The 13551-nt window shown below is 45.8% G+C and overlaps 1 protein-coding gene across 1 annotated transcript in view; it reads right to left on the minus strand.

Annotated features, from left to right (window-relative positions):
* ppm1e (protein phosphatase, Mg2+/Mn2+ dependent, 1E) overlaps window positions 1–13551 on the minus strand; it is a 174207-nt gene that overhangs the window by 27402 nt on the left and 133254 nt on the right. Inside the window, exon 2 of the mRNA XM_068010686.1 lies at window positions 8075–8196. Within this exon, the coding sequence (XP_067866787.1) occupies window positions 8075–8196 (122 nt within the window). The remainder of the gene's footprint in view (window positions 1–8074; window positions 8197–13551) is intronic.

Here is a 13551-nt window from a genome sequence, read left to right on the forward strand (position 1 = left end):
ATATTTGGGTATTAAGGGATATGGGGACAGTGCAGGAAGGTGGATGTTGAGGTAGAGGATCAGCCGTGATCTTGCTGAATGGCGGAAGAAGCTCAAAGGGCCAAATGGCCGACTCTAGGTCCCATTTCTTTGGTTCTTACATTTCCCTATTCCTGAACAAATGCCTCTCTCCTTTACAGTGTTGGCGCTGAGTGATGGGCTATCAGCATACAGGGGCTGGATGGGACTCCTTAATCACCCCTCTTGCTCCTAATCAGTCATCCCTGGCTGTGAGGTTTCGTCAGTGTTTAGCAGGTTAACAATGGGGCATCTACTCTGAACAATAAATGGAACTGCACAAAAAGAAACTCGGGCTTTTCTGCAGCTGAAACGAGGACACTCAGATCCTGCATAAGACTTGCAGTCACAGAGACTGACCTCAGTAGGAATACAGCCATCCGTCACTGTCTCCTTTCCCAGTCGCCCCCAGACTCACCCGCCCTGTAATAAAGGACATCATCCTGTACTGCAGTGTTTAGTTGCCTTCTTTGACACCTCCCTCTCCATTTTAACCTCATTTGTAGCAAGCACTGAGTAATTGACTCCGCGCGTACTGTTCTTGAAGCACAGTTTTGCCCTTGAGAAGGACATACAATTGGTATCAGAATGGCGAGGAGCATTTTTCATCTCATCCCACACAATCAACAGAAGTCAATTGACAACCGGTTACCAGGCAACGCTGCATCAGGCTGTTTGACCTGAAAATCTGTCCTTGAAACTATTCTCAGCGCTCTGTGACCCCTTTCAGTTACAAGTTCAGTCACGCCTTCCCACCTGAGTCAGTACATAGTAACATAGAAAACAGGAGCAGGAGTAGGCCATTCGGCCCTTCGAGCATGCTCCACCATTCATTATGATCATGGCTGATCATCCAACTCAGTAGCCTGTTCCCGCTTTCATCCCATACCCTTTGATCCCTTTAGACCCAAGAGCTATATCTAACTCCTTCTTGAAAACATACAATGTTTTGGCCTCAACTGATTTCTGTGGTAGTGAATTCCACAGGTTCACCACTCTCTGGGTGAAGAAATTTCTCCTCATCTCAGTCCTGAAAGGTTTGCCCCGTATCCTTAGACTATGACCCCTGGTTCTGGACTCCCCCACCATCGGGAACCTGCATCTACTCAAGTCCTATTAGAATTTTATAGGTTTCTATGAGATCCCCCCTCACTCTTCTGAACTCCAGTGAATATAATCCTAACTGACTCAATCTCTCCTCATACGTCAGTCCCGCCATTCCAGGAATCAATCTGGTAAACCTTCGCTGCACTCCCTCTATAGCAAGAATATCCTTCCTCATAAGGAGACCAAAACTGCACACAATATCCCAGGTGTGGCCTCACCAAGGCCCTGTATAATTGCAGCAAGACATCCCTGCTTCTGTACTCAAATCCACTCACTATGAAGGCCAACATACCATTTGCCTATTTTACCGCCTGTTGCACCTGCATGCTTACCTTCAGCGACGTACGAGAACACCCAGGTCTCGCTGCATATTCCCCTCTCTCAGTTTATAGCCATTCAGATAATAATCTGCCTTCCTGTTTTTGCTACCAAAGTCGATAACCTCACATTTATCCACATTATATTGCATCTGCCATGCATTAGCCCACTCACTCAACTTGTCCAAATCACCCTGAAGCCTCTCTGCATCCTCCTCACAACTCACCCTCCCACCCAGTTTTGTGTCATTTGCACATTTGGAGATATTACATTTAGTTCCCTCATCTAAATCATTAATGTATATTGTGAATAGCTGGGGTCCTAGCACTGATCCCTGCGGTACCCCACTAGTCACTGCCTGCCATTCGGAAAAAGACCCATTTATCCCTGCTCTTTGCTTCCTGTCTGCCAACCAATTTTCTATCCATTGCAATACACTACCCCCAATCCCATGCGCTTTAATTTTACACGCTAATCTCTTATGTGGGACTTTGTCAAAAATCTTCTGAAAGTTCAAATAAACCACATCCACTGGCTCCCCCTCATCAACTGGGTGGCACAGTGGCGCAGTGGTTAGCACCACAGCCTCACAGCTCCAGCGACCCGGGTTCGATTCTGGGTACTGCCTGTGTGGAGTTTGCAAGTTCTCCCTGTGTCTGCGTGGGTTTGCTCCGGGTGTTCTGGTTTCCTCCCACCTCCAAAAGACTTGCAGGTTCATAGGTAAATTGGCCATTGTAAATTGCCCCTAGTATAGGTAGGTGGTAGGAGAATGGTGGGGATGTGGTAGAAAATATGGGGGTAGTGTAGGGTTAGTATAAATGGGTGGTTGTTGGTCGGCACAGACTCGGTGGGCCGAAGGGCCTGTTTTAGTGCTGTATCTCTAAATAAAAATAAAATAAATAAACTCTACTAGTTACATCCTCGAAGAACTCCAGTAGCTTTGTCCCTTTCGTAAATCCATGCTGACTCTGTCTGATTCTACCACTGTTCTCCAAGTGCTCTGCTATAAAATCTTTGTGCATTGTTGGTCAGGTCTGAATGCTGTCTGCGCTGATGGATTCTGTGCCATCCCAATATGACCAGAGTCTAATGGTCAGTATGGGGACAGCACTGTATCCATCAGTGGGTCTGACTAACAACATATACAGCAGTCCGTCTCCCCTGACCCTTGTTTAGGGGAAATTGAGACAAAGTCCAATCAGCAGCTCAAGCAATGCAGCCTATAATCAGATAGTCCCCATTTTAAAACCATAAATTCTCTCATTATGTAATAATTTACTGCATATTATTTATTGTTACAGAGAATTACATAGAATTTACAGTGCGGTAAAAGGTCTTTCAGCCCAACTGCTCCATGTTGGTGTTTATGCTCCACACAAGGCTCCTCCCTCCTTGCTTCATCTCACCCGATCAGCATTGAGATAATGCAGCACCCCAATACTCTCCCCCACCCTCCCAACTGAACATCGAGGGGTGGGGCAGGGGGTGGCGGTAGACCGAACCAACTCGCCATGATACTTATTAATGAGTCGCTGCTCCCTGTGTTGGGAGAGCTGGACCAGTAAAGCTGGAGTGCCCAGAGAACCCAGTGCCTCCTTCCACAAGCATTCTGCAAATCTATACTGACGCCCTGGAATATGGAGAAATACAAGGACATTCCAAAATATGTACATCAAACATAAATAACTTTTACATTCTTGCTTCACAGTATTTAAAACCTTTCTGCGGGTCAGGCATATTGGACACCAGTGCAACTGTTGCCAATCTGACAAACATATCTAGAGAATGTATGTAACGGGAAACTGATTGAGGGGGAAAGGAGTAGAGGGTATTGAAGATGGGGTGAGATGAAGTAGGGTGGAAGGAGGCTCATGTGGAGCCGAAACAACAGCACAGACCAGTTGGGCCGAATGGCCTATTTCAGTGCTGTAAATTCTGTCATTCTTGCACATCTTTCTATTCCTTTCTCCCGCATGTATATATCCCGCTTCCCCTTAAATGCATCTCTGCCATTCACCTCAACTACTCCCTGCAGTAGCGAGTTCCCTATAGGATAAAATCTATCCAGTTATATAATGTTCTGGTTAGACCCCATTCAATTCTGGGCACCACATCTCGGGAAGGTTATGCAGGCCTTGATGGGGGTGAGGTGCAGAGTCACCAGAATGATATCAGAGCTGAAAGGGCTAAATTATGCCGGCAGGTTGCATAGACTAGGCTTGTATTTCTGTGCTCTACGGGCTGTTCCCAGGGACGCACATCAAGATAAACATCAACTGCTGCTGGAGGACCATCAATTCGGTGAAAGACGCTCTTTGGTCTGCCCGAAACTTGCTGGTCTTCCAGTGCAAAGAGTTGTCCACGACCGAGTGTTGCAGACTGGCACATTCCAAGGTCCAGGACTACATGCTGAGGGACACGGTAAAGCTTGGGGCAGCCACAGCAAAGGCTCAATGGGGAAAGACCACAGTGTAAGGTCCCCCCACCAAGGTGAATTGAGGGGCTGGAACCTGTGTAAAACCCCTCGGGCTGTATACACCAGAGAATGCTTTTGGTATGTAATGCAAATGTACATTGTACATAAAATGGAATGGCAAGAATAGTGAGACACATCACGTTCTGTATCGAAACTGATCTTCATTGCACTTTCTGAAATGTCCATTTTGAATTGTTTTGCAATGTATCTTTTACAAATTTTTATGAATAAAGTATATTTGTGGAAAAAAAATTCCTTGAGTATAGAAGATTAAGGGGTGATCTAATTGCAATGAATAAGATAATTAAAGGAGTTGAGAGGGTCGATAGAGAAACTATTTCTTCTGATGGGAGAGTCCAGAACAGGGAGGCATGAGCTTAAAATTAGAGCCAGGCTGTTCAGGGGTGATGTCAGGAAGCACTTCTTCACACGCAGGGGAGTGGGAATCTGGAACTCTCTCCCAAAAAGCTGTCGAAGGCTGGGGGGTGGGGGAGGGTCAATTGAAAATTTCAAAACTGAGTTTGATAGACTTTTGTTCGGGAATATTATTAAGAGTTATGGTACAAAGGTGTGTAGATGGAGTTAAGATTCAGATCAGCCATGATGTAACAGTATGGCAGCACAGGCTCTAGGGACTGAATGGCCTCCAGCTTTGTGTATGTGGATCTGTCCAATGTCACATGTTGGAAGTTTGGGGATGGGTGGGTGGTTTCAGGGTAGGGGTTACACAATTGGCCTCAGTGTCTCTGGGCTAGGTGAGCGGAAAATTAGCCCAGTGCTCGGGCTTCTGATTGCTCTCGCCTGCTGGGGAACTGAATCAGGTTTCTGATGCCTTCCATGGCCAAATAGCCATCAGCACTCCCTGACTAGGCTCACTCTTGCCCAAGGAATGCTTGTTAGGTTGCGTTAGCTGAGAATTGCCAGCGTCCATTGCAACAAAGAATGATACAGAATCATAGAATGGTACAACACAGAAACGTACCCCTTTAAGAGTCAGTGGGGAGGGACGGGTGTAATTTTGACACAGTGCATTGGTGCAAAACGGAAGATGGCAAATCAGTCGCCCGTTTTACACCTCTCTTCAGTTTTATTTCCATTTAATGTAACATGGGCTGCCAATTCGCTATCCCCCGTCTTGCAGCATCTCGCAAAGTCAAGATGACCCCCAATGCCTTTGGCAAGTGTTGGAGAGAGAGAAGGAACAGGAGAACAGCAGCCATCTCTGCTGGTTTGCCAGTATGACAGGTTCAAGGGGTCATTTGGAATGCACAAGTCACTCGCAAGCAATTTACTGCCTGCTGTCAGAAGTCATCAATGTTTAATTAAATAAATTGAACAGGCGGAGTTGTAAACAATTGATGAAAAGGAAGTGAGACATCCAGTTGACAGATTATTCCAGTTCTAACTGGGGGAGAGGGGTGCAGGTGTTGGAGGTTCGGCAGCGGGCGGGTGTGCTTCTGGTTGGCCAGTGATTGCTCAGGCTATCACCCCCATACCCTCACCATGGGGTCCCTGCCCAGCACTGCCATCTTATATCAGCTGCATTTCATATAACATCAGTGCACCATGCCTGTGATAGATATTTTCATGATTCGCCAACCGGAATCTTCTGTGCACACATAAAATAAATAAACCCCACCCCCACAAAACAGTGTGTTAACCTGCATCTGTATTTGAGACCCTCCAGTACCACTGACTCATGCCTGTGAGGTGTCCTCTCAGCTGTGACAGTCATGCTTCAGTGGGTGGCACTCTCACCTCGGAGTCAGAGGATTGTCAATTAATTTCCCATCTTAGAGACTTGAGCACAATATCCAGGCTGACACTCCCACTGCAGCTCCGAGGGAGTGCTGCACGATCAGAGGTGCCATCTTTCAGATGTTACACTGAGGCCCCGTCTGCCCTCTCAGGCGGCTGTTAAAGATCCTGAGACTACTATTTTGAAGATTTCTCCCCAGTGTCCTGACCAATATTTAATCCTCAACCAACACCACAACACAAGAACAGATTATCTGGTCATTTTCTCACTACTGTTTGTGGGCTCTTGCTGTGCCCAAAACGCCACCTTTCCAACATTTCAAAAGTACTTAAATGGCTGTAAAGCACGATGGCATGTCCCAAAGTCCTTGCCAAGGTTTTAGCCTGGGATCTTCAGCTTTGATGCTGATCAGCTACTCACTGCCTTAACCACCTGGGGAACCAGCTTGTCTCAACAACTTTTTTAAAAACCGTGATTGAGAGCCATCGGGGGGAATCCATAACTGCAGCTTAATAAACTCTTCAAAGAAATTGCAGATGGATTAATTGAAAGCCATCCCAGCTGTGTACTTGGCACTTAGTCAACACCAATCATAAGGTAAATCACTGCTCACTTAATCTCAGAGAGCGCGAGAGAGAGACTGTGCAGAGTAACAAGAGGACACTGCAGTATTTGATGGTGCTTCAAGGCAGGATTTTATAGTCATCATTGAAGATCATGTTTACTCAGGGCATTTCTTTTTGTTACAATGAGTGGATGGAGAGTGTGGGGGTCAGGTTGGAACAACACCACCTTGTCCCAGTCATTCCTGCCTGTTCAGGTGGATGTGGAAAAATCCTATTGCACATTCGACGAAGTGCAGGGTACCCACTCCAACATTCTTCCATCAACCCCAAGACCACCCAAAATACACTCAATCACTCTGTTGTCTGTGGGATCTTGCTGTGCATGAACAGGCTGCCACATTTGCCTACAACACATCAGTGAGTGACTACCACACTCCAAAAATAATTTACTGGCAGTGAAACAGTTTGGAAGATCAAGAGGACATGAAAGGTGATAAATGAAAATTCTCTCTCTCTCTCTGGTGTTCCTTCCCATGTCTGCTTACTCAGTGTCACTGATAGATCTCGCCATGATCTACCTGCCCTTCAGCCAGGTACTGACGTTCAACAAGCCATCTGCTGTCATAAACAGGAGTCTGTTGGTAATGGTAGCAGCAAGCACAAATAAGACCCAGAAATCCAGGTTGAATTTCTAATCTGTGTAGTGATTAGACGAGTACAGTTGGGCCCAGAACTCCTGGGGTAAGAAACCTAGAGATCTCTTTCCTCAATGCTACCTCATGATTCCTTTGGAAATCAGTGTGTGTGCGCGTGGATATTCTCTGAACCAAACTTCCTGCATGGGCTCTCACATTGAGGAACTGCCAGTGCCTCCACCCCATACCTCAGCACTTTCAGGAGAGAAGAAGAGAACCTTGTTGAAGAGAAAACCACTGATTACAAAAAATACACAGAGGCACTGGAGAGGGTGCAAAAGAAGATTTACAAGGATGATGGCAGAAATAGCGGGGATATACTTATCAGGAGAGGGTGAATAGGCTGTTTCTCTTTTCTCTTGAAAAGAGAAAGTTAAGGGGTGACCTAATAGAGGTTTTTAAAATTACGAAAGGTTTTGATAGAGTGGATACAGTGAGAAGGTTTCCAAGTGTAGGGAAGAGCAAAACTAGAGGCCATTAATAGAAGATAGTCACCAAAAAATCAAATAGATAGCTCAAAGAGAAGGGTGAGAATGTGGAACTCGCTACCACAGGGAGTGGTTGAGGGGAACAGTATTGATGCATTTAAGGGGAGGCGAGGCAAAATGAGGGAGAAGGGAATAGAGGGTTACAATGATTGAGTTAAAGGAGGAAAGGCAGGAGGCGGCTCCACATATTCCCTTAGACTTGCATATATGCTGGTATAGACTGGTTGGGCTGAGTGGCCTGTTTCTATGCTGTGTATCCTATGTAATCCGATGTAATATATTCTACCTGCTCTGTGTAGCTAAGTCAGTCTAGACAGATGAACTCCCTTGAGGTCCCACTCTCTCTGCCCATTCAACAACAACATTTATATGGCACCTTTAATATAGTAAAATGTCACAAGGGTCTTCACAGGAGCAATTATCAAACAAAATTTGACATTGAGCAACATAAGGAAATATTTGGACAGACGACCAAAACATTTACCCAAAGACGTAGCTTTTAAGGAGTGACTTAAAGCAGGAGAGGGGGACGGAGAGGTTTCGGGAGGGAATTCCACTCTCCACATCTCCTCCCCACAAACGGGCTGCACTTTCACCACGTTACTTACGTGTGATCCCATCAGTCCCATCCAGGAGCTTCGGCACATAGTAAAGAACGGAAAGGTCACTCTGAAGGATTTCATTTGTCGTTGCCCTTGCCAGTGCTGCAGCCAGTGAGAAGGGGGAATTACTGAAAGGGAAAAGACACAAAGGTCACGATTGGACTTAAAAATACAGCCTCGCCCAACACGGTAAAACAAAAACCTGCAGCCAGAGGGTCAACGTGAGGGAAAGTGTTAGAGTACTCTCATAGTGCAAAAATACAAACACAACTTGACAGAAGAAATCTATGTAAACCAAGAGAGTGCATTCAGTTTTGCAGTTAATACATGCAACATCAATACGATCTCCTGGGCTAGTTTCGATTGTCTAAGGGGGTCAGAGAATTTTTCCAGATCTGTTTCCCCCTTTTGTTCCTGGGTTTCTTTTCCTCTTCTTTTGCCTCTCCCAGGAGATTACAGGGCTGTCGGAGAGAGTGGGAAGTGTCTAGTCATGATGCACCAGGCATTAGGCACGTGGGGCGGGCTTGATGGACTAGTGGGTCTTTTCTTGCCTCTCATTTGTATATATAATTGGGTAAAGCTGATTAGAAGCTAAGATAATCCTCAGGTTTAAGACACTCAGTCGGATCTGTTTGAGGCTTTTCAGTGTCTGTGTCTGACTCACATCACTTCCCGTTCTCCGAAAAACCAACCAGAATCCATATTATTTTTCACTTGTGATCATTATTCCTTTAGACTTGCATTTATATAGCACCTTACAGGGTCTCAGGAAAACGCAAAGCACTTAACAGCCAATGAGTGCCTTTGAAGTGTAAACACTGTTGTAATGTAGGCAGCGAGGCAGTTAATTTGAGCACAGCAAGATCCCATAAATATCAAGGTGATACTGATCAGATAACTGGTTTTAGCAATGTTGGTTGAGGGATAAATATTGGCCAGGTCAACAGGGAGAGCTCTGTTCTTCAAAATACTGCTACAGGATCTCTTACATCTAACTTTCCGAAAGATGGGACCTCCAACAGTGCTGCACTCCCTCAGTACTGCATAGTCATAGAGTCATACAGCACAGAAACAGGCCCTTCGGCCATCGTGTCTGTGCCAGCCATCAAGCACCCATCTATTCTAATCCCATTTTCCAGCTCTTGGCCCGTAGCCTTGTATGCTATGGCGTTTCAAGTGCTCATCTAAATAATTGTTAAATGTTGTGAGGGTACCTGCCTTTACCACCCATTCAGGCAGTGCATTCCAGATTCCAACCACCCTCTGGGTGAAAAAACTTTTCCTCAAATCCCCTCTAAACCTCCTGCCCCTTACCTTAAATCTATGCCCCCTGTTTACTGACCCCTCCACTAAGGGAAAAAGTTTCTTCCTATCTATCCTATCAATGCCCCTCATAATATTGTATACCTCAATCATGTCTCCCCTCAACCTTCTCTGCTCTAAGGAAAACAATCCTAGCCTATCCAGTCTCTTTTCGTAGCTGAAATGCTCCAGCCCAGGCAACATCCTGGTGAATCTCCACTGCACCCTCTCCAGTGCAATCACGTCCTTCCTATAGTGTGGTGACCAGAACTGTACACAGTACTCCAGCTGTGGCTTAACTGGCGTTTTATACAGCTCCATCATAACCTCCCTGCTCTTATATTCTATGCCTCGGCTAACCACCTTATCAACCTGTTCTGCTGCCTTCAGTAATCTATGGACAAGTACACCAAGGTCCCTCTGACCCTCTGTACTTCCTAGGGTCCTACCAACCATTGTATATTCCCTTGCCTCGTTAGTCCTCCCAAAATGCATCACCTCACACTTCTCAGGATTAAATTCCATTTGGCACTGCTCCGCCCATCTTACCAGCCCATCTATATCATTCTGTAATCTGAGGCTTTCCTCCTCACTATTTACGACACCACCAATTTTCGTGTCATCTGTGAACTTACTGTTCGTACCTCCTATATTCACGTCTAAATCATTAATGTACACTACAAACAGCAAGGGTCCCAGCACCGATCCCTGTGGTACACCACTGGTCACAGGCTTCCACTTGCAAAAACAACCCTCGACCATCACCCTCTGCCTCCTGCCACTAAGCCAATTTTGGATCCAATTTGCCAAATTGCCCTGGATCCCATGAGCTCTTACCTTCTTAACCAATCTCCCATGCGGGACCTTATCAAAAGCTTTACTGAAGTCCATGTAGACCACATCAACTGCTTTACCCTCATCTACACATCTAGTCACCTCCTTGAAAAATTCAATCAAGTTTTTTAGACACGATCTCCCCTGACAAAGCCATGCTGACTATCCCTGATTAATCCCTGCCTCTCCACGTGGAGATTAATCCTGTCCTTCTGAAATGTTTCCAATAGTTTCCCTACCAATGATGTTAGACTCACAGGCCTGTAATTACCTGGTTTATCCCAGCTACCCTTCTTGAATAAATGGTACCACATTTGCTGTCCTCCAGTCCTCTGGTACCTCTCCAGTGGCCACAGAGGATTTGAAAATTTGTGTCAGAGTCCCTGCTATCTCCTCCCTTGCCTTACATAACAGCCTGGGATACACTTCATCTGGGCCTGGGGATTTATCCACTTTTAAGCCCACTAAAACAGCTAATACTACCTCCCTTTCAATGCTAATTTGTTCGAGTATATCACAATCCCCCTGCCTGATCTCTACACCTACATCGTCCTTCTCCATAATGAACACAGATGAAAAGTAATCATTTAAAACCTCACCTATGTCCTCTGACTGCCACTTTGGTCCCTAATGGGCCCCACTCTTTCCCTGGTTATCCTCTTGCCCTTAATATACTTATAAAACGCCTTGGGATTTTCCTTTATCTTGCCCGCTAGTGTTTTTTCATGGCCCCTCTTCGCTCTCCTAATTACTTTTTTAAGTACCCCCTTAAACTTTCTATACTCCTCTAGGGCCTCTGCTGTTTTCAGCGCTCTGAATCTGCCATAAGCCTCCTTTTATTCCCTTATCCAATCCTCTATATCCCTTGACATCCAGGGTTCCTTGGACTTGTTGGTCCTACCCTTCACCTTAACGGGTACATGTTGGCTCTGAACCCTCACTATTTCCTCTTTGAATGACTCCCACTGGTCTGATGTAGACTTTCCTACAAGTAGTTGCTCCCAGTCCACTTTGGCCAGATCCTGTTTTATCATATTGAAATCGGTCTTCCCCCAATTCAGTACCTTTATTTCCAGCCCGTCTTTGTGCTTTTCCATAACTACCATAAATCGCCATTATTTCCATAACTACCTGCACTGGGGTGTCAGCCTAGATTTTGTGTTGAAGTCTCTGGAGTGGGCTTGCTGATGTGTATGTGAACAGTTTATTTTCTTCTCATTTGGCCATCAACATGTATACCTGACTCCCAGTTGCATTGAGACTGTAGAGCCCCTAGCACGTAACTCTGATAAAATGTGATGACTGGCACTGTGCTGGTTTTACTGACCCAACATAACGGAGAGAGGTGCAGAAATGAGCATCTCCCTGCACCATCATCTTAAACTGCCCTCCTCAGTGTGAAAGGATGTTGGGCAGTTATAGCCTGAGTGAGAACCAAGCAATTTTGCTTTACAGAAAACAAGTGATTCTCTGAACAGATCAGTAGCATGAACACATTGTATCCTGTCTCATTCTGGATCGCAGCAGCATTCAGTGATTTAATTAGGAATAACAAGGTTCTTTGGGATATTTTAGCAAATAAACTTGCCCTATGCTCTGTTCCTGGGGTTCCGATCTCCTTATATCAACATTGTAAACAGCAACATTCCAGCAAATGGCAGATCAGATTCATCACGTTTCACCAGTTAATTCCAGTGACTTCATAGAACTGGTTAGTCAGAGCCCGTGACTAGCATTCAGAGTACAATTCCCAGCTCCCCTCCCCCTTCACCCCCAACACCCACCTTCAGCCCCAATTCCCCACCCTCACCCCCAACCCCCCTTCACCCCTAACTCCCCAACTCAAATGCAACTCCTCCCTTCACACTGAACGTGACTCCTCCTGATCCCACAAAAATAATGTGATACTTACCATCCAGGTCCTCTTTAGCAGGACAGCCAGCAGTGTGACTGTAGCGTGTGGTCCACCCTCTGCCCAGCTCAATCCAAAATGGCAATGGGGTTCTTCTATATGTCAGAGGACCCCCCAATGCCATTTTAAACAGGCCAACCACCTACTCAGGAGGCTGCTGCAACCGCCCAGCGATAGGCCTAAGGATCACAGTGTTGGGGTAACAGGATATTATGGCAATTTCCCACTATTTTAGGGGGGGACGCTACCTCTCCCTTTTCCTCGGAGGCCTGAAAATTCACCTGCTTTTTCTGTGTTTTATTGAGGATGAACTTTGCGACAGGATTGTTCAATATCAAGTTGCAACAGGAAGCAATACTTCCAACCTGGAGTAGTTTGTAGTGCACGGATTTAAGAACCATCAAAAGAAATGTTGGATACTTTCAGTGAGAATCAGCTCAGAAATGGAGATTGGTAAAAATCCAGCCACCATGAGAAGATCCTCACCTCCAACTGTTAACACATTTATGGTTTCTTTCAGTCTATCTATTTCACTGAGGCTTTTGCTCGGCATTTCTTTATTGGCCCAGCCATGCCTGTAATCCTGCATGAATTTCATGTCTTATTATGCTGAAGTACAGCTCCTGGTGAATTCTTACAGCCTGCAGATGTTCCCTCTTCCTCGTGGCATTCTCTCTCTCTCTCAATTTTCTGTCCTGGCCCAGAAACTCTGGTCCTCTATTCAACATCTCCCCAAAACGGAGATCCACTGCTCACCATGAGGGTCACATGTGTAAATCTCTGTCCTGTTCCTCTGCTGACATGGTTGCATTGCATTTCTGGGACAGCACAATCCCATTTTCCATAACCAAATTTACCCATTGCTGTCACAGAAAGGTCAATTCCCCACAGGACTGACTGTACTCTGAGCAAAGTCGGTCATTACATCGTCACTGATTGTTATGTCTTTGACGGTATTAGAGGCACTACATCAAAACAGAGAACTCAATCATTTGTTCTAAGACTTCTTTGTCACTACCTTCAAAGGGAATTAGACTGTAGCCAGGGAATCACTACATCTGTATTCATACATTGTCGTCAAAGTCTTTGACACCTTGAGGAGAGGACTGGACAATGACTTGGAGTTAATCTATAAAATACAGCCTGCTGATGTGGCCTATCGGCAATGAGGCTCGAGACTCGGCAGAAGAGCATCTCGTTCATTTGCCATGTTGGTTCTTTACGATACTGGCGGGATTGGTGAAGGTAGTTTGGTTTGGGGCTGGTTTAGGGCCAGGACAGAGATGGGTTACACTGAACCAGGTGTCTCTGTTTAAAGCCTGCTAACACTGTCTGTAAGCAGACTGGTCGGGGAGAAGCCAAGGTTACCAAACGCGGGTGGCGAGGTGGGTGGGGTGGGGTGGTGGGGGGTAGCGGTTACCATCATCAGGCTGGG

This window comes from Heterodontus francisci, chromosome 30 (genome assembly GCF_036365525.1).
Source record: "Heterodontus francisci isolate sHetFra1 chromosome 30, sHetFra1.hap1, whole genome shotgun sequence".
In the NCBI taxonomy this organism is placed as follows: domain Eukaryota; kingdom Metazoa; phylum Chordata; class Chondrichthyes; order Heterodontiformes; family Heterodontidae; genus Heterodontus; species Heterodontus francisci.